General features: G+C 55.1%; 2 protein-coding genes across 2 annotated transcripts in view; both read right to left on the bottom strand.

Moving 5' to 3' along the window:
• MTMR4 (myotubularin related protein 4) overlaps positions 1 to 15,607 on the bottom strand; it is a 57,332-nt gene extending 41,725 nt beyond the window's left edge. The window contains exon 1 of the mRNA XM_029961358.1: positions 15,555 to 15,607. The gene's annotated coding sequence lies outside the window, so the exon portion shown is untranslated. The remainder of the gene's footprint in view (positions 1 to 15,554) is intronic.
• Positions 15,608 to 19,392: 3,785 nt separating this feature from the next.
• Positions 19,393 to 21,395, bottom strand: ABHD11 (abhydrolase domain containing 11; the record flags this gene model as incomplete). Its single annotated transcript, XM_029961237.1, has 5 exons — positions 19,393 to 19,910; positions 20,169 to 20,350; positions 20,437 to 20,607; positions 21,002 to 21,175; positions 21,258 to 21,395. Coding segments are annotated over 5 exons (804 nt in total), but the record flags the coding sequence as incomplete, so codon positions are not given.
• Between the last annotated feature and the right edge of the window lie 37 nt (positions 21,396 to 21,432).

Raw genomic sequence — 21,432 nt, 5'->3', positions numbered from 1 at the left:
CCTCAGCCCTGCACAGGCCCAGCCCCAAGAGTCACCCCCTGTGCCCCAGAGGATCAGCCAAACCCTCCCTGAGCTCTGGCAGCCTTGGGGCTGTGCCCACTGCCCTGGGGAGCCTGGGCAGTGCCCAACCAGCCTCTGGGGGAAGAACCTTTGCCTGAGATCCAACCTGAGCCTGCCCTGACACAGCTCCAGCCATTCCCTGGGGTGTCGTGGGTGCCCCAGGCGAGGTGGGTGGCCCCTGGCAGCTCCTCACTTCCCGCTGGGAAACTCGGTTTTAATTGCTCATAAAAGTGCAGCAATTGTTTGCAGTTGGAGCGAAGCTCTCTGTGCTCAGCTCCTGCCCCAGGCAGAGAGTTTTGCTTTAATTTCAGCTAAAATCGTAGAGTTAGTCCTGGCGCACTTAAAGGGGAAAAAATAAGTCCAATATTGAACAGGGGATGTTAGGAAAAAAAAAAACCAAAAAACAGGAACCCTTTTAACCTTATTGTGATCCCAAATGAAAGAGAAACAGTCATCTCAAGCCTCTCAACTAATTAGAGGCTAAAAATATAATTGTCAGACCCCACAGTTACATGCAAAGCAGATTGTATGGGATGGTCTTTGTTATTTTAAACAAAATTACAGTTCTGAGGGCTGTTTCTAATGAAGGCCACGACCAGCTGCTCTTCAACAACAAATCTCTTTTACTGCTGAATAACTACTAAAAAGAAAGGATGAGGCTACCAGAGCTCAGGAATGTCACAGCAGTACCAGATGATGGTGACAAGTTGCCAAAGTATTCAGATTGCTCTGGAAGGGATCATAATTTATGGGTCTAACCAGGGGCAAGGGATGAATTCCAAGATGCAGAATTACCCATGGATGAAGGGCTGCTGGAATTGCAGATTAGAGGACCCCACAGACACCTCCACATGAGCTGCTCACACAGGGACAGGCAAAAAGTCTGCTGCAATAATATATGACAGTAGTGGTGGCAGAGGGGATGGATTGGTGGCACTTCTGTCCCCAGCACTGCTGGGACCACAGCTACAGCTGACTCTGGGTGGCCAGAGCTCAGCCAGCATGTTTGGAGCAGGAACACCAATCCCATCTAGTAATCCAAAATAAAAACAGCTTGGATATGCAGCTTAAACCCCAAATATAATAATTAAAAAAAATCCTTCAATATGCTGAAGTATTTATGCAAAATATCAGCTCTGGGCAACTCTGACAAGTATAGCTCTCAATCCAATTACTGGTAGATGAAGTTTCAGAATGGAATAAATTCCATCAAACTTATGGAAAAAGTTGTGCTTGTTGCTGCTTGGAGTACTTAAAATGGATTAAACAGTTAGATTTTAGTCCAGGTCTGAAAACACAAATCCCCTCCACAGGGTTCTGGGCAAGCAGAGCTGCCCATGGTGTCCTCAGCACATCCCACACCTCCAGCTGCTCTTCCCAAGGAGATCAGTGACTCGGGATCACAGAGTCCCACATCCAAAGTTATCCCACCAGGGAGATGTGGGAAGGGTAAGAGGAGTTGTCCCAGGGGAGGGGGGGACCTGCCATGGCACTGCAGAGCTGCACCTGCATGACCCATCCTGGGTGCTGGGAGACATTCTCAGGCCAACAGGGAGCAGGACATGGGTGTCACCACATTCCACCTTGGCTCACCCACAGCCACCAGGAAAAGGTCATGGCTTGCAAACCCTTCCTGGCCGTCCAACCAAAGAGCCAGCCCACGATTAAAATGCCCTGGAAGTGGGGTTTTTCTTCATATTTAAAAACAACCAAGACCTCTTTGAAGGCTGATTAGGCTCCACCTGCATTCCAAGGGGGAACATCTAGGTTTCAAACATGGGACTGTTCCCAAGAGCTCAGATCAGGACACATAAAGCAGCAATTTGCAGGACTGGGGTAGCCAGGAATGCTCCTGACTGCACAGCACCATCCTATGGGAGAAGGGCCCTCAAAAACACATCCAGAGGTGGCTGTGCTGGTCCTCGTGCCCATTCCCAGAGCAAGAGGATGTTGGAGGCTGGCCTTGGTTATGGAGTGACACAGGGAATACAGGGACAGAGTATCCAGCCCCGTGACTGAGCCAGGGATCAGGGGGGGGACACAAACAAGCACGTGCCAGCTGCAGAGGAGGGCAGGGGGATGTGTGTGTGAGGATAAGGTTACACAGAGCAACAGCAGGATGGAAAGCAGAGCTCCCTTGGGAGAGCAAATCCCTAAGGAAGGGCTGAAGGAACGGCAGAGCAAGGGAGAGAATGGGCAGAGCAAGTCCAGGATTTCAGGAGCACAACTGCCAGGGAGTCAAACCACCCAAATGGCCAAGGGGGGGTGAGAATGATGTGGAGATTTTGCCAAGTTCAAGGTTTTTGCAGCAGCAGTTCCAGGCTGAGGAGATGAAGGACTTCACTCTGAATGGGCTACATCCAAGGGACTTACCATGGAAATGGGGAAAAATGTCAGGCCCAGGGGGTGAGTGGAGCAGAGGGGAACTCTGCCTTGAACAGGGGAGAAACTACACAGCATGGGGGGGATTCAGAGGCAGGGGAGAAATTAAGAATAGGGGGGAAGGGGAGTAGTGTCACAGGGAAGAACAGACAGAACAGGACCAGAGGTGAGAGGACAAGCCAGAGAACATGTGCCTGGTGCAGGGAAAGGAGCAGTGTGTCCTGGCAACTGGGGTGAACCAGGAGCTGAACTGGGGTAGGGACCCTGGGGCAGGAGCAGCACTGGGGTACAGACAGGTTTGGGGTCATGCCAGTGAACGGTGTAGAAGTGAGGACTGCTGGGGGTGGAATAAACAGCCCTGGAAGGAAGGATGCAAGAATGTAGAAGAGGGTGTGGAGGGAGCTGGAGGGGGAAATGGGCAAACAAGATCAGAGCTTGGGGGAGGAAAATACCACCAGAATTCAAAAAATGCCAAACTCGATAGGCTGGGCCAAGGATGCACCTGGAGCAAAGACCTGCCAGTCACCTCTGTGTCAGGGGACAGCTGAGCCTGGGGACACCATCAGTGGTCTAATGACAACTTGTTTTGCGGAAGAGTGAAGAAAGAGGGGAGGGGGAGATCCTTCTGGTGCACCCAAGCCACAGGACCACATCCCCAGCAGCATTCTGTCTGTCCCACCCTTTCCTCTGCCACCTCTCGCTCAGCCAGGAGCCAAGAGAGATGGATACACAGAGGAGCCAGAAAACAGTTTATACCACGTGCAAGATGGAACAAGATGATCTTTAAGGTCCCTTCCAAGCCAGGCATTCTGTGATTCTATGAGGTGGTGGTACATGGGCAGATTGACAGACCCCAGCTCAGAGGGTCCAGCAGTGCCACCGAGATGCCATCAAGGTGTACAGGATAATGAGGGAAGAGAAGGCTTTGCCAGACCCCTAACGAGCACTGCCATCCATCTCTGCAGTGGCTTTCAGCATAATTAATTCCAGCAGCCTGCCTGCCTGCCAGCTGACTCCACTCTTTACATTAATGACAGTGAAATCCCAGTTTCAAGGGGAAAACAGCGACTGCAAAGGAAACAGAGCCAGGAGCACCAGCGGGATCACCTCCCTTCCCTTCCCAAGGCTGTGACACAGCCCCGGCGCCGGGGCAGCCGGTGGCACCAGGTGGCAGCAGCACACAGGGGATGCTCCCTTGCCAGGGCAGCCTCTGCCTCCTCCTTCGCCTTCCCAAGGAGCTGGCAGGGAACAGGGACTGGCAGAGGCTCTGCCATGGCCGTGCTGATTCATTTCCCATCCCAGCCAGGGAGAAGCCCGAGGCAGCAGCAGAGAGCAGGACAGACCCCTCATTCATTTCAGCGAGGGCACATGGAGGAGCCATGGGCCGAGAGAGCCCCCGCTGCCCCCGTGCCATCCCTGCCCTCCGGGCCTTTCATCCCGAGCTGGCAGGGAAGGGATTCAAAGCTAAGGCTCCAAGCTGAACTCCATAACCATCACACTTGACAGAGACAGGAAGCACAGCTTTGGCAAACATTTCCCAAGTCCCCTGTAACTCCAGCCCGTTGTTCTCCAAGCTTTGTTTGCTTTTCTTTTAAAAAGCAGTTGGGACATTTCAAGTCACAATTAAGCCTTTATTCAAGTACAAACAATTGCCTGGTCCCTACCCAAAGCAGTGCAGATGGACCCATCCCAGCTGCAATCCAGGCTCCTGCCTGCTCCTGGGGGTCTTGCAGCCCCGGAGGGAGGGATGTGTGGGTGCTGGGCTCCCTCTCACCCTGCCCTGGCAGTGCCTCTCTCCTCACCGTGCACTGATCTGAACTCAGTCTCAGGAAGGAAGCAGCAATAGCTTCAAGGAAATGGTGCCTGCACTACTGAGGTCACATCCCAAGTCTCCAGGCTGGAAAAGTACTGTCTAAACTGCTCTCTGTGCAAACACTCAGATCTCGTTATGCATGAGGAGAATTCACCTTTTAATTCCTGTCAGCTTGGGGAGCCTCTGACAGCCGTGGTTTTCTTTGAAAAGCAATCTTTGTGACTGCAGAAAAACATGAAATATGTGACCCAAATGCACCAGAAGGCTCTGAAATCTCTCCCCCTCTCCACCCCACAACAGCTTTTCCCAGCTGAGCTCAGGGCTCTCCGGAGCATCCACCTGCAACATCCTTGCACTCAACATGTGGGTATTTTAAAACAATTTCAACCAAACAGCAGCAACACAACTTCAGCCCTGCTGTTTTTATAAATATAACTATTATTCTTTTATACAGGTGCATAAACAGACCCATCTGGTATTACTTTAGGACTCCTAGGGTTTCTGAGGCATCTGCCTGCAGCCAGAGGACAGGATGGATGGGGGAACTATAGCCCTTGGTAAAGGCAGCTGGACACCTCTGGCATCCAAACTGGTACCTGCCTGCAAGGATCTGGATCCCCACTGGGACAAACAGGCAGTAGAAACAGCGTCTGAAAGAAAAAAATACTGCTGTTATTCCAGGTGATCACATGCCCTGTAATGGTCCTGTAACAGTACTGGGGTTCACAGCCCTGTGACAGCTGCAATTCCAGCTCCTGGACTCTGGAATCACGTGCTGCTGGCCAGAACTCCAGGCCAGAGCCCACGTGCCCTCATTAACAGACAAAATTTCTAGGAGAGCCTGTTTTCTCCAAGAACAGTTTTCTTCTATGGGAATAAAACAAAGCATTTTTTAGTAACACACATAAACACATATGTGCAAAAGCTACGACTAAACCACAGCAGGTTTGGGAGGACAACAAAGCATCAGGATTTCTTCTCTTGGCTCACCCAAACCAAGCCCAGTTTCCCCAGCAGCCTCCCCACAACCAGCTGCCCTAAGGAGGTGGATCCTGCACCAGGATCTGCAGTGCTGACAGCGATGTCCAACCCTTGAAATGGGGCTGGGAACACACATCTCTGCTGAACACTCCTGGTGGAAACCCAGCTTCTCTTCAAAACTTGCCATAATTGTGCCACCATCAAATGAATTTCCCATGTCCCCCTTCCCCAGGAGCAATGGGTCCCTGCTCAGGTTTCTACCATGACGATACAGAAGACCACAAGAGGAGAGGGAAACACTTGAGAGCTGTTACTAATAAGTTAAGAACTCAGTTGGGATTACATATCCAACCTGAGCATGGTTGGCTCTCATGGAAACCCTGGGTCTGTGGGCAGCACCTCCAGATGGTTTGTTATGTTGACAGCCTGGACACCCTCCATCCTTCTGGCACTGTGGAGAGAAGCCTTCTGAGGGCTTGTGTTGCCACTGCTCCTCTTCCCAACCAGGCAATGAACTTGGAAACTTGCTGTTCATGAGGCTTTTCTGGGGGTGGTATCCCTCCCAAAACCAAGCAATACCTCACCTGGCCTTGAACAATTCTGCTTCACCCAAATTGGTTTAAGAAGGTTGAAGTAGGTCCCCTGGTCTTTAATTTCCAGGTATCTGGAGCCTGCAAAAATGCTTTGTACTTCGGCAGTGGAAAATCCCATGGAGGGACTGCCTTGCACACTGACCTGCTTTCATTAATAACCTCACCTCAAAGGATGTGGGCAGGTCAGCAACTTCAGCTGAGCTTAAGTGCTCCCATCCCTGCTCTCCACCACGAGCTTAACTGCTGCTAAAAACAGCTCTGGCCATGCCGGCCGCTCCAAAGGCACTCTTAGAAAGGGAAACCCCCAGCCAATCGATCCAAGGGAAGGGAAGGCAATTGGATATATATATATAGCAAGTCCCCAGCTTATCTAGCAGCAAGAGCTGCTCACATTCACACACTCTGTCCCTTCCTGCTGCCAGCTTCCACCAGCACGGGGGATGAAGGCGGCCACATGCTGGGCTCGGCACTGAAAGGAGCCTGAGGATTTATACTCATCTGCTGCAATTCACACGAGGTTTTATCAAGGCCAGGAACAGAGCCTGGGATTTATTACGGTTATCCAAGGGAAGAGCACTCATTAGGGATCAAATTCCTGCCTCTAAAAGGTTTAGGAGAAAACTGAAATGCATCAGACTGGCTCTACTTAAGATAAATCTCAGGAAGCAATGGGGTTTTTATCGTCTTTGCCCAGATAGGAGGCAGTTCCCTTCCTCCCATCAGTGCATCACTGACTGGCACAGGTGGAACCCCATGGCTGCTGAAACCAGTGGCAGTCCCAGCCAAACCCAGGTTTTCCCCAGTGCTGTGTATCCACTCCAGCTCACACTCTGCCACACAGGTCAGACCCCGAGCTCCAGCACCACAGAACAGGCTGAGTGGAAAGCTGGAATCACAGCACCCGGTGAGGCACCTTCCCACTTCCCAGCTCCCATGGCTCCAGTATCAACCCTCTGCTGTAGGATTTTGGGGGGTGGGAGGAAGCAGGAGCAGCAGCACGAGGGCAGTGGGATCCCACCCACTGGGCTGCTGCTCCCCAGGGAATTCCAGCAGAGGAACCCGCTGCTCGTTCCGGCTTCGGTTTTGGCTGCTTCGTCATGAGTAAAACACGCTGAAAATGTGACTTCCTCTTCTACAGACCTATTGAACCTTTTTGGAGAAGTCTAAGGAACTTCCTCTTGTATTTTAATAAAAGACAAGCTCACAGGAAGAACGGTTCCTGTCATACTTCTGGGAATTCCTCTAGTAAAAACACCTATTGAAGAAGGAATGATGCAGTAGGAGAAAGGGAGGTGGAGGGGGTCACTTTTCACCAAGTCTGTGGTTTATTATAAAACAAAACTGTGAGTCCACTTTACAGCACAAACCCACTTTTACTTCCTCTTTTACCTCATTAAGCAGCAGCAACGAAAGCTCTGCACAGTTTCCTAATGAGCCAGATCTGCACAGAACCCCTGCATTCGAGAGTTTCATATTAAAAACATAATCTCCCTTTGCTCTCCTTGCTGAACAAAACAGGCTCTGTCTAGGATCATCTTATCCAGCATCCAAAGGTGCTTGGCCACGTCTTTTCCTTTGGAAATGCACACGTGAGGCAGCAGAGAGGGATCCATCTCCCTGCTGGCACACCGGGAAGGGTGGCACTCCCTGAAGACTGTGAATATATTGACTTTTAATTTATAGAAAGGGGAAAGAGCAAAGATCGGGGTAGGTAAGACATGACCTCATGCCAGCCTGACAAGAGCAAGGGACACCAGGGAGGGTTTGCTAGCACATCCCAGCCCTGGCATCCACTCCCCCATGGATGTGCATCCAGCCCTGCTGGCTCCCTGCTGGTACTGTGCCATTCCCCCAGCCTGCAATCTGTCTCCAGGCTGCCCTATAACGAGCACAGCACCTTGGATGCTCGAAGCTACCGTCTCTCCCAGAGGGAATGGTCAGGGGTGTGAGTCAGCCACAGGCACTAAAAAGGATGCAACCAATCCTTCAGGCCGCAGCAGGCCTGTTCACTCCCTTCTGATCGTTTATTATCTCAAAGCCCTGCAGAGGTTTCCCTGCAGGCCCTGCTCCTCCCTTAGTCCATCAAATCTCAGCCTGAGACAGCTCCATTAATTATCCCTTCTGCAACCAGACTCATCCCTCACCTTCAGCAAGCAGCAAAGCTCCAACACGGTTCCTCACGCTCCCAAAGGGCTGTGGGACACAACATCGCCCAGGAGCAGAGTCAGCATCATGACTGAGTGTTTATGGCAAAGACCAGCTGTGCCCAGGTCACCCCTCCAAAGATGCTGCCCCCCAAATCCCACTCTGTTCTCACCAGGCCCGGCAGACGCCCACTCCAGGGATGGCAGCTGAGGAGCAGAAATGGAGCTGTCATGGAGCAAAGCTGCTGCAGCAACAGCTTTGCTGGAGGGGACGTTTCCCCTGCGGGCAGAGGAGCAGTTGGCACTGCCCTGGGAGATGGTGCAATGTGGCAAAGCCACGGGGAACGTCTGGGACTCTCTCTTGGATCCCCTCGGGGGTTTCTGCACCGACCTCCAATGCCTGGGAGACTCTTCCCTCAGCCCTTCCCTCACCACAGCACTTCTAAGGAACACCTCCTGGGCTCCTGCCACCACGTGCCCTTTAGGGACAACAACAATGCACCACAGGTTCAAAACCCCCCGGAAAACGGGGACTTCACAGCACAAACCAGCACTTCTCCTTGGAAATCAAGGGACTTTCTCTTCCCGTGGGCAGCCATACCCACACACAAAAGCTCAGTGCACATCAACACCAGACATTCAGAGCACAATATAGTTTCACTTGCCCAAGTTCAGAGGTACCAAGGCCCTCAGCAGGGCTGCAGTGTGGGAGCTAGAGCAGGAGCAGGAAGGATATGCAGCATTGGGTTATCCTGGGGATGATAAAACTCGTAAATCTAGAAATAAAAGTACTTTATAAAGGCACTGTACCCTGTGAGCTGTAGTACCAACTGAGGTTGGCAGTGCCAGAGCTGGCACCAGTACCAAAATTCCCCATCACCTGGTTATCAATCAGCTCAGCCAGGCTACAACTGCTTTGTGAAGAGCCACTGCTGATCTCAGCTCTTGTCCCTCTTCCTGGACACTGTATTATTCCCTCCTCCTGCAAAAGGAAAAGGGGAAGCAGGCAAAGCCCCTGGAACTTTGTGGAAACCAGGTCCAGACGGGGATTTCCTTGCTGCAAACAAGGTGAGATTTCTCATTGCCCAGACTCCCTCTTGCTATATCCACATCCTCTGGCTGGGATTGCACACACATCCGTGGCCTCTGGATATCACCTGCTGTGCAAGAAACAGGGGGCACTGGGAGCTTTCCTTTCCTAGAGAAGACACCTCTTGTAAAGGGGTGGATCTGAAAAACACAAGCCAGGAGCTCCCTGACAGAGAAATACTGACAGAGAAATACTGACAGAGAAATACTGACAGAGAAATACTTTCTAGAAGCAGCAGATCCCCCCTTCCTCTCCAGGCAGGTGATGAACAGCCCTGTGCAGGTGAGAGAGGCATTTGCAGAGGACTGAGAAGAAGCAGGCACATTGCCTAGGAGCACAAAGGATCCAAATACACAGAAGGAAAAGCTGATACCCCAGAAAGAGGAGCCAGAGTTAATCCCTTTGCAGGGCTCCCAACCATCCCGCTGTCCATTGGGACTGGAGGGAATTGGCTGCACGGCAGGCACAGGGGCAGACATTCATCACACCAGAACTCAGCAGCAGCTCCCCAAGTCATAAGGACCTCACCTTTCAAAAAATAAAGCAGCACTGAACTTTAGCATCAAAGGAAATAAATCCCACATCGAGAGGACATAAAAGTCTCAGGCTGTGACAAACCCTGGAGTCACCCTGGAGGAGCACTGGAGAGGGAATGTGGGGCTGACAAGGGCCCAGACCTACCCAAGGGCATAGGAAAGCTGTCATGAGGACTCCAAAACATGAACTGTACTTCAGCACAGCCAGAGGGAAAATTTAACACCCCGGGTCACTGGGAATGCACAGCAGACACAGCACCCTCAGTGGTACAAATGGCATCTTGAACAAAATCTCTGGTGCTTCCAGAGGAGCTCAGCAAATCCCACTTTGCTGTGCATCTTCCCACCAAGCCCCCAAACACACCACAGCTGGACTTCCCCCCCCCAGTCCCAGCCCTGGCACACACAGGCTGCTCTGCTCCACATCTCACTTCAGCCTCGTGCCTGAAGAGACTCATTTCCACTGCCCCAAGCCTGACCTCCAGGGCAGCACAGGCCTTCTGGCCTGTGCCCAGATGCCGTGGGCTTGCTCCAAAGTTTTCAGCAAGAACAGAACATTTTAGCCCTTGGAAAACCCAGTCTGCTGTCCAGGAAGGAAGGCAGAAGTGCCTTTGGCACAGGGGCAGCAGGAAGGGGGGGCAGTGTGGCTGGAAAGCAGAAGGGAGTACAAGCCCAAACGGTGCTGACTGGGGTGAGAAGCAAAAATTCCGGGGCTCCTCACATCCTCCTAAAGCTACACCTGAGCACCCAGGGTCACGAGGGGCCGCTGGGTGACGATGGTGCCAGGTGGTGGTGGCAGCCAAGGCGCTGCAGGAAGCACGGGCATGACCCCAGGGCAGGCAGCCAGGCTCTCCCCAGGTACCCTCAGCAAAGTGTTCCCCAGACTGGGTGTAGGTGCCTCATAAACGAGATACTAAACGGCACAGAGGCTCCTCCTGTTCCCATTAAGACTCTGGGACAGATTCCACCTGGCTCTGTCCCACTGGTGGCCCTGAGTGCTACATGCCAGTCATGCTCCTGCAATAAAGTGACTTCCGCCGAGTATTTTGAAAGATTTAAAAAAAAAAAATAAAAAATTTATTGTGAATCCAGGCAGCACAGTCTGAACAACAGAGGCAACTGAATAGATTCATGCTGCATTGCCACAAGGCACTCATCCACTCTGGGAAAGCTGGCTACTTCAACAAGTTTCTAGAATAAAACAAAACAACAAAACCCTCTGAAGCTTCCAGAAGGAACAATGCAAACTGCAGCCCTCGCTCGGAGCAGTCCTGGGCTCCACCAGGGACCATCAGAGAAAGGCTGGCAGGGTCTAAGCAATTGAACTGACTGCAGAGTAGAAATGCTTTGAGGGTCCTTACCATAAAGCTGTCACTCACCAGCAGTGCCATGTTCGAGCACATTCTGCCAGAGAGCAATTCCACAATTTCATTTTGCAGTGAAGAACTGGTCAGGTTGGAAAAGGCACAACGACTGCGTTGCCCAGTCAGTGCTGCTCAGGCAGCATGAAATGGCAGAAAGCTGAGCTCCAGAGAACACCCTGCTGCAATTCTGGGCTTAAGTTCAGCTACAAGACTTTGCCCCCGAGCAGATAAGTTGGGACTCGTGTCTGCCCCTGTCCCTGCTGCCAGCACAGGCTCCTCCAAAGTGGGGAGGAGCTGACAGTGGTCAGCAACCTCAGCTAAGGGCACCAGCTTTGGCTCTCGTTCAGTCTCAGACAGAGGCACCCAATATATCACCTGGACTTTGCCATCGGAACATTCCCATCCACCTTAAATCTGGCAAACCCCATTCCCAAGGTTTAGGTAAACCTCAATCCCCATCACCATCCTTCCCATCTCCGTGGGGGGATCAGACCCACTCTCTTGCAAGGGCCATTGTGGTATTTCTGTCCCCCAGGAAAAGAAATGTTGGCAAAGGCAAAACTCCACCATGCACGGCTGGACCAGGGACCTTCCTGGGAATGTAGTGCCTGAGATCAGCTGTGTCAAACACCCTGCTGAGCAAACACCCCACCTAGAAGATAAGCAACAGGACCCAGGAGGGCAGGTAGATCAGTAATGCTCTCCATCAGAGACTGAAGGGAATAAAGGGCCTACAAATGCTCACAACATAAAAGGAAACCTCTGAGGCCAGAAACGTGATACATGTTGAAACAGAATATACTGACACACAACTCTCCTCTCTTGGGATAGGTTCTGGGCAAGCTTTTCCCTTTTGAAGACGAAATTTCAGGGCTTCTCAACAGAGAAAGAGCAACACGGTCAAAATACTAAGTGACAACGAAGTCCCCACTGTTGCAGAGCTGCTCTGAGGGTGCTCTGTGTGCTGTTTAGGTTTGCTGTTGCTCTGTCCCACTAAAGTTTTCTCTGCTGGGAACGGCAGATGCTGCTCCCAAGCCCACCACGCACAGATCGCTGCAGAGTGATGCTGCAAAACAAATCCCAGGCAAAACTATTGCCACGGTCCAATCCCCATCCCTCCTGGGAAGGGGCTCCTCCAGCTCCGAGGCAAACCCAGGTATGACAGAGCAAAGGGCGGCTCCACATCAACCCTCAGCACGAGGAAGCCCCGACAGACCCAAACCTCCACGTGTGTCAGACCCTCAGCAGCACAGGACTGGCCAGACCAGAGGTAAATGCAGGAAAGTTGGAGGGAAAGAGATGGCAGGGAAGGGAAGAGGGGTGAGGTGCAGCCCAAAGAGCTCAGGCCTTGAGACAATGGCTCCCCAGCAGCAGCACAGGCTCTCTGGCAGGAAAATGGGCTCATTTCAAGCAGGATTCAAGCCCTCAGTTCCATTTCAGCTCCCATTCCCAGGGAAAAGAGCCGATTTCCCCGCGCAGGCGAGAAACCAGGCGCTGCTCCAGGGAACCCAGCACGACGGTGCACTGCTGCTGCCAGAGCCCTCCAAGCCACCCCGACCTCTGAGGCTCTGGCTGCAAAGCTGAAGCACCTCGGTTTCCTCCCGTGCAGAAATTCCCCATCCCTCATGGAAAGCATCCCCAGTCCCTCGGGGTCGGCTCCGGGCCGCGAGGTGCGGATGAGGCTGTACCAGACAGGAACCAACCCCCCTGGAAAGCAGGGCCTGAGCAGGCATTTGCTATTTATGAGCTAATCATCTGATCCCTCCGAGGGGAAATCCTATCCTTTGGGACTGTTGGGAGCTCAGGGAACTGCGGGAGTGCCGGGGAAGAACAGAAGGGAAGCAATTACAGCAGCGGGGAGTGACCAGACAAAATTCCTCCCCGCTCCTCCGTGCCATCCTCCTGGAGAACGGGCCAGGGATTACGAGCAGGGATTAATCTGTTACGCTAATTTGCTAAGAGCAAAGTAATTTTTTAAATAGCTCTGGTCTCCATTCATCATTATCTAAAAAGGGCCCTGATCTAGTTCTGCAAAGAGCAGTAAGAGTCTCACGTTAAGAGCCTGCTGGAAATCCAGGAACACGTGGATGGAGCTGCCTTGGAAGGTAGAAAAGAAAGGTATGAGCTTTCATAATTGCTTGCTAGTTATTAATTCCTGGGGGAACATGCTTGTCCTGGGAATTGAGTGTGATGTGCAAGCACTGATTTTACTGTTCCTGTTAACATTTCTCCCTGATGGAAATAATCTGGGTTAGATGACACTGCTGGATTCTGCTGTGAAACAATGCTCAGTCATCTCCAACACCACTGCACACACTCAGTGCAATCCCAAAACAATCCCAGCTCTCTCTAACCTCCTTTTTCTTCACTTATCAAGGTATTACTGAGAACAAGCCTCTCCCTCAGCTGACAGCAGCCTCTAAAACAGAGGAGAGAGAGGAGGAGTGGAAATAGCTCCATCTCAAACGGCACAGATCTCTTAGAGGAGAAGGCCCAATTCCTGGAGCAATCCTCACAAACTGGGTGGCCAAGAGCCAAGCAGGCCTGGTACCTGCCTCCAGGAGAGCAAAGCTCAGTGAGATGTAGGGACCAGGACAGGGAAGGGCTGCTCACATCATTCCCTGCGCTCCCGCCGGGACAAGGGAGACTTTGAGAAGCCCCACGTAAACAAAAAACAAAAGCAGGCCAGTGCATATTTGGCAGATCGAGATCACAGTAAAAGCTGGCAGAGCAGCCTCCTCCAAAGCAAGATCTACCCCTAAAGCTTCACTTGATTTGGATTTTGGGGTTTTTTTCCTTCCTTTTAGCTTCTTACAGCCTAACCTGACAGGTAAGTGACACTGTTGTTGAGACAGAAGGGCTGGAAGGACCCTGCCACAAAACCCACAGCAATGATACCTCTGAGGAAATGTCCCTGTTCAGGCTCTCTCAGATGCATTAAATAACTGTCACAGCCAGAGAAAGATTCCCACAAACACAGCAAAAGAAAGGGGAACTCAGATGTTCCTAGAAATTAATAAGTGAAACTTTTCAATTTATTTCCCAGTCTTCATCCCAGTTGACTTAGAAATCCATCCTCCAGCAAACTCCCTGAAAGACATCAGAGCTACCTTACAGACCCTCCAAGCAGAGCAGACCCCAGGACTCCGGGGGCTGCCAGCCCAGCTGCTTTTATTAAAAAAAGGAAAATATGGAGACTCCATGTAAAAGCTGGCCACCCATACAAAGTCATCACTGACTCTGGGAAGCTTGTTCTCATGCTTGAAGCTCTATCACTTAAAAACATACATTTTGGGTTGCATGCACACGTACCTCCCCCAGCCAGACTGAATTCCCAGTGTCCAGCCTCTGTCCTCCACATGCAGACTGGCCAGATCTCCTCTCAAGTTCTTGCTGGAGGAAGCACATGGAGTTCTCAGCACCACATGGCAGCTTTTTTCACCTTTAATCCCAACATCTCTGAACTCTGCACAGTTTTCCACCAGCTCTGAACCACACACAGGCACCAAACCCAGGGGCAGCAGTGTTTGCACCAATGTTGGAGCTGATCTAATGCTCCCTCTCCTCCTCCTCCTCCTTTACAGTGAGGGTCCAAAGCCCACCTCCAACCTGGCTTTCTGCATTCAATATATCCATAACCTCAGGCAAAAAATCCTGCTTCCTAGGACAGATACCACTCCTCTCTCCCTTATCTCTCCATCCCCATTACAGACTCTTCCAGAATAGTTTGTTTTCTCTGGTAAAACACATGTGGCCTCCCCAAAGTCCAGTGCCAAACTAACCAGACCCCTTGTGTTGGATCTCCACTTCCCATTTTCCACGCAGCACCCTGAGCTTCCCATGCACTTCCTCAGCTTTTTAGCTGCAAAATTCCTTCAGGTCACTGCCAAAATCACCAGCAGGACCCTTATGAGACTGTTGACATACTGTCCTCAGTAACGTCCTAGGAACCCCCAATTTCACACGGACTATTTGGAGTTCATCCCCCTTCAGTTAATTCAGCAGGAAAACCCAAAGGCATCGTTGCAGACGCTTTAGGGAAGTCAATGTTGACAACACAGCGGCAGCTGAGGGGGTTCGAAATAAACGTCCAACCTGCAACACCACCAAACTAGGGCCAGAACCAGCTCCTGCCCAGCACGGAGGGGAGGCACCTGCTCCAAAAACCCAACCCCGCGTGACCTCCGGGGGGTAACCGGGTGCGAACAAGAATCAGCTCCCCGGCGGCACAAGAACCTCCCACCCTCCAGGCGCTTCCAGGCGGGATCTCCAGGGAGAGGGGGAGCGAGCGGGGCCCGCGGGCTCGGCCCAGGGAAGGGCCCAGGCCCCGAGTGCCGCAGGGCCGGAGCGGTGCAGGGCAGGGCTGTGGGCGCCAACCCGCCCCCACCCGGTTGTGGCGAGGGACCGCCGCACTCAGCGCTGCCGCCGCGCGGGGCGGTGCCCGCCCCTCCGGACAGGCCCCCGGGGAGGCGCGCTGCACCGGGCGGCGGCGGAGGCAGGAGGCGGCGCCAGACGCACGGGGCTTGCGTGAGGGCGGTATCCCAGCCGGCCCCCCCGAGTTGCCCCCTGCCCCGGTGCCCCCCGGTCTCACCTGCCCCGTACGCGGCGAGTTCCCGCCCGGCTCCGAGCCGCGCCGCTCCCGCCTCTGCCGCGATGCGGGTCCCGCCCGGCCCCCCGCCACCGGCGCGGGCGTGCCGCCACCCAATCCAGCGGCCCGCGTTACCGCCGAGCGGCCTCGAACCAATCAGCCGCCCGGACCGCGGTCCCGCCCAGCCAGACGCCGGCTGCCAGCCACGCCCCCCGCGGCTGCCCGCCAGGCCTTATCCGTGACACGCGGGGGGGGCGGGACCCGCGGCGGGCGGCCAATGAGAAATCATAGCGCGTACCCGCCGCGAGCCAATGGGAGGCCCGCGGCGGCAGGGCTTCCCTCTAGGAAAAGACGGGCGCGGGGGGGGGCCGGGGCTGTCCCCGTGCCACGTAGGACGCCGCGCGGACAGCGCGGACCCCCTCCAGCCTCACCGGGGGACCGGGCCCGATGGGGACCCCGGGCACGAGGGACCCGGCCACGGGGCATCAGGGACCGCCGGCAACTCGAAGCCCCCTCACGGCAGGCGCCTCCCTCCGGTGCCCCGACCGGGGCGGGATGGCGCGGGGAGGGGGGAAGGGTTGGCTCAGGGCCAGGCCTCGCTGCCTGCGGAGCCACCGGGACGGTCAAGGGAGCGTGAGGCCTCACCGTTCTATCGCCCCTTTCTGTCGGCCCGCATCCAGCCCCGGTCAGCTGCTGCATCCCTCTGCCTCCCAAGGGTGGATGTGCATCCCCGAGGCTGGATGTGCCTCCTCAGGGTGGATGTGGCTCCCAAAAGTGGATGTGCATCCCAAGGGTGGATGTGCCTCCCCCAGGATGGATGTGCTTCCCTGGGTATAGATGTGAATCCCTGGGGCTGGATGTGTATCCCAAGGGTGGATGTGCCTCCCCCAGGGTGGATGTGCCTCTGTCCCTGTCCCTAGGTTTCCCCATCCTTGGCGTTACTTCTACCATTCCCACCCAGGTCTCGCCTTGTGCTCAGCCTGCCCCACTGATGTAGTTCTGGGGCAATCCCAGGCTTTCTCACAGCCCAGGTTTTACATTCCAGGCTCCTGCGGGATGGAAACAGGGCTGCTGGGCCCGTGTGTGCATCACGGAGTCACAGGAGGGATGTGGTTGGAAGAGACCTCTGGAGATCACTCAGTTCAACCCTGCTGCCAGGGCAGGGGCACCTGGAGCAGGTGACACAGGGAGGTTTGGAATGTCTCCAGAGAAGGAGACTCCACGCCCTCCCTGGACAGCTGTTCCAGGATGAGGTGCTGCTGCCCGAGGTGGTGTCTCCCTGTGGCCCCTGGAGGGGATGAGCCAAGCCCAGACCCAGACAGGTCTGGAGGGTTTGGGGGGTGTGCACGAGGGGATGTTGGTCCTTGGCACAGGACAACCATCCCTGCCTGGCACTGGGGCTGCCAGCTGTGAGTGCAGCTGCCCCATGCCTGGCTCTGAGAGGGCTGGGAGCTTCCTCCCTTCACAGCAGCTGCTGGGTCCATGCAAATGCATTCCCTGGTGCAATTTTTCTGGGCTGGCAAAAGGGGGAGGTGGGTGGTGGCGGGGGAAACCTCTGGGCTGGAAAATGAAGGAGGGAGCAGCACCCTGGGTTGGCAATGGGGCAGGGGGAGCACCCAGAGGAGGTGATGGGGAAGGGGAGCATCCAGGGGAGGTGATGGGGAAAGGGGAGCAGGTAGAGGGGTGATGAGGAAGAGGAAGCACCCGGAGGGGGTGGTGGGGCAGCTGGAGCTGTGACATGGGGCTGATGGTGCCACCCTGCAGACAAGCTGCTCCAGAACATGGGGAAAGTCTGTGGAGCATGTGAACAACCCACTGACCTCTGGGCTGCTGGGCCACCTGCTGTCCCAAGGGGTTCTGAGCCTCAGTGGGGTGGAAGAGGTGCAGGATCAATGCAGGATGTGCGTGGATAGGCTCAGCTCCTCATTGACACCGTGCTCCAAGGGCCCAGCCACATCTCCACTGACAGCCTCAGGATGGCACCTTGGCCGAGCAGCTGGGCCTGGCTGCTGACTTGGGTGAGTGATGAGGGGCCATCGGCTGCTCCCAGACATGCTGGGGCTCCCAGAACCTCCAGTGGGATGCTGGAATGGGTCCCAGCCCTGGGGAGTGTCCAAGGCTGGAAAGCAAGGGGCAGTTGGGTGTCTCCGGTGTCACTGCTCTGAGCCCCCCTATGCTGTGACAACAGGGCTTTTGGGGATGGCTGTCCCTTGCAGGGCTGAACAGGGACCCCCCAGGGTCATCAACAGGCTCCATTTTCATCTAGTGCCTGCCAGAGCAGTTTCAAACCACGCCTGTAACAGCCACTTAGAGGAGCTCTTCCTGAAGGTGAGCTCTGTGGTTAACCAGCTGTGCCAAGGGTCAGAAATCCTGCTGGGAGCAGAGCTCAGGCCAGGACAGGCCATTTCTCAGCAGGCCCCTTAGGAGCAAGCTGAGTCAAAACCAGGTCTGGGTTGGCCTGGGAAGTCAGCTGGGTCTCTGGAGACATCAGCACCCTGACATGTTATGAGCATACATGAGCCTGGCATGTTGGTGCAGCCCATGGCACCAGACACATGGCCCTGGACATGCCCCTGGGATGCCTCCTGACTCCCTGCACCCTTCTCATGCAGGGAACAAAGTTCTCTCATTTCTCCCTGCTGTCTCCCTCACCCCAGGTCCAACAATGCTTTGCTAAATTCCCTCAGTAGATGCCACCAGATGGAAGTTCCATCTCTTCCCAGGCCACTGACCTCCTGTCTCTTCACCTCACAACTCTGTGGCAGCCTTTTGTCCGTGCCCCAGATGTGGGACCTGGCCAGCAGGAAGGAGTGGGGAGAAATTCCCCATTGACCCTGGGCTCCAGAGCTCATGGCTTGGTCCAAAGGTCTTGTGTGCTGATAGCTGGGGCCAGGCCTCACCCCCCAGCTGGCTGGTGGCACCCAAGGGACTCGTTTCAGTAGCCAGTGGCTCAGGAACTTCTTGGTCTGATGTTCTTCACTGAAAAATAATACACAGAGAGCAAAAGTGTTTGAATTTGAGGTAACATAGCAGAAAGCTCAAGGCCAACACAGCCCTGCTCCTGAAAAATGCACTTTGTCAGAAAAGGACAAGGGGAAGAGACAAGAACAGCTCTGCAGGAACACAGCGAATCGCCCAACCAGCCCCTGGTGCCCCCTTTGCCAGCCAACTACAGCCAGGCCTGGAATAAAACACCCTTGGCCTGCCATCCTCCCTCCCCTTTGGGGCCTCCCAACAACCTCAGATTGAGCAAACTCATCCTGGGGAGCACCAAGTGCAAAGCTGGTTAGTGTCTCTCTTCACTGTCCCTACACAGAGCCTACCCCCAGCTGTGACAGAGATGATGTGTCACCCCCACAGCCACTTCCACCCCATCCCTGGCTTTACCCTTTGTCCAATAAAGGGATTTTTGCAGCAGACACCCTGCTCCTCTGCCTCCAGCCCACAGAGGGTGGGTGGGTGTTATGCTGCCTCGGGGGGATGCAGAGCAGGCGGGAGGGGAGAAATCACTGGGAGCTCAGGGACAAAGGGACCTCTGCCTTTGGGACAGGCTGTGCAGATGCACTCTGGGGGGTTTCCATGCCTCCCCCTCACAGGCTGGCAGCATCTCCTTGCTCAGGAGGCAGATTCCCCTGCTCCCCAGTCCTCATGTTGCCCCAGAGGTGGAGCAAGGACGTGATTCCCCTGGGAGCCAAGAAAGATCCTCAAACCTGTGTCTTGTGCACTGCTCCCACAGCTCGTCACATTAGGGCCCCAGTCCAGTTGTCACTGTTGGCAAGTGAGAGCCCCTCCCTGTGCCCCCCACACCCTCCCTGCCCTCCACAGCCACATCCAAATCCTGTTGTGCCTTGGCACCGATTCAGCTTTATTGCACGTTCTGCAAAGTCACAGCCAGATCCACAGGTGGGTCTGGCAGCAGGAAAACGAGAGGGCTCTCCTGCCCCCTCCGAGTGCCCAACACTCCAGTGCAGGCAGGACGGTGTCCTGGGCTGTGCCACCCTGTGTCCCTGCGAGGTGGCAGGGGAGATCAGTGGGATGGAGTTCCCTCTCCACTCTGGCTGCAGGAGAACCAGGATGGGAGAGCCTTGCAGGCAGGATCAAACTGCACTGAGAGGAGCCAGTCCCAGCTGAGCCCCTCCTCACAGAGCCCCAAGCCCTGTGTCACTGCCCAGAGCTCCTCAGGACCCACACGGTCCTTGCAGAAATCCTGGTCCCCAGTGCTACACCTGTGGCAGGAAATTGAGGACAGCAGTGATGAATTCTTCGAATTTATCCTGATGGACTATGTGCCCTGCACCTTTGATGTACTGGATCTCCGCCTTGGGGAAGAGGCGCTGGATCTCCGGATAGTCTCTGGAGCTGCAGGACAAGGGAACGTGCCACGGTTAGAGGTCCCTCCTGGTGTCTTCCCTCCCCTTCCCCACACAGAAGGTGATCCCAGGTCTGAGCACATCCCCTCCCCAGGTTCCCCCTCACTCCAGCATCAGTGTCACTGCTGGAGGCACAGACCTCGCTCAGGGCCTCCCCCACCCTGGGGGCTTCCTCCCCACCCTCAGCAGCTGCAAAGAGCACAAGGGGTCAAACCACAGACTTGGAACCGCTTCTCTCCAGTCCCACCTGATATAGGGCGAGTCAGACCCTCCCAGGAAGAGTGTGGGGCCAGGATACGGCTTGTGGAAGACAGGGAAATTCATGATATCTTCCAGGTGCCGGGAAATAGCCTCCAGGTTCACCCTCCACACGTAGCGGCCCTCCGCCTCCACCAGGTTGGTGAGGAGGAACTGTCTGAGCTGTGGGAGCTGCCACGGAAGGGGACGGTGCACTGTTCAGTAACAAACCTGGATGTTCTGGCACCTCCACCTCCATCTCCCACGGGATTTCCTACCTTGACCACAGGCTGCAGCTGGTCATCAGCCAGCTGTCGGGCTGCAGAGCGGGACAGGCCAGCTGGGACCTTCACCTCCTTCATGGCAGAGATGTAGGCAGAGAATTCGGACACGGGGGCGGTCGAGCTGGGACCAATGTCCACAGAGATGAGGCGCTCCACCAGGTCTGGCTGGGGACACAAGCAGGGCACATCCATGCCAGGATGTCCCAAGATCTCCCCTGTGGGAGGGGGCACAGGGCTCTGCTCCCAGTCAGACTTCCTGGAGGCTCTTTGCTCCCTCCTGCTTCAGCAGAGACCTCCATGTGCCCTTCCCAGAGTCCCTCTGCTTGGCACAGATCTCCAAGCTCCCTCTCCATTGGTGTTGGAGGGACGAGGCAGAGCTTTGGGCTGGTGATCACGGACTTGCTCCTGCACCCCACCCTGATGGAGACAAGGCCCTGTGGAGCTGGGGACAAGGCTGTCACCAGTGAACACCCCCAAAGGGTGCCACCCCCTTCCTACAACCCCCCCAGGAGCCCCCCAAGCCTGCTCCCCCTGACCCCAGAGCCCCGTGCCTGCTGACCCGCTGCAAGGCCAACGTCATGGCAGTCTTGCCGCCCATGCTATGTCCCAGCAGGATGCACTTGGCGATGCCCAGGCGGCTCAGGAGGTGCTGCACATCCAGGCTCATGGCCTCGTATGTCATCTCAGGGCTGTGGGGGCTCCCGCCGTGGTTCCGGGCGTCCACTGTCAGCACCTGCCTGGGCAGGGGCACCGTGTCACCCTGTGGGCACTGCCCACTGTGCCCCTCCTCGGGGGGGGGGCCCCTTGGGTCTCACCTTGCCACTCCCACGTCGTACCAGCGTCTTGGCCACTGTCTGGAAGTTGCCGTGGCTGCCAAAGAGCCCGTGGAGCAGGACCAGGGGCGGCCGGTCCCTGCGACCCTCCAGCACCACGTGGGCCAGGGGCACCGCGCTGTGGGGGGAGAGAGGGGTGTGGGGGCATGGCCAGGGG

The sequence above is a fragment of the Manacus vitellinus genome, unplaced genomic scaffold (assembly GCF_001715985.3).
Source record: "Manacus vitellinus isolate BGI_N305 unplaced genomic scaffold, ASM171598v3 scaffold_32_pilon, whole genome shotgun sequence".
NCBI classification, from domain to species: domain Eukaryota; kingdom Metazoa; phylum Chordata; class Aves; order Passeriformes; family Pipridae; genus Manacus; species Manacus vitellinus.
This window is presented reverse-complemented; position numbering and strand designations above follow the sequence as displayed.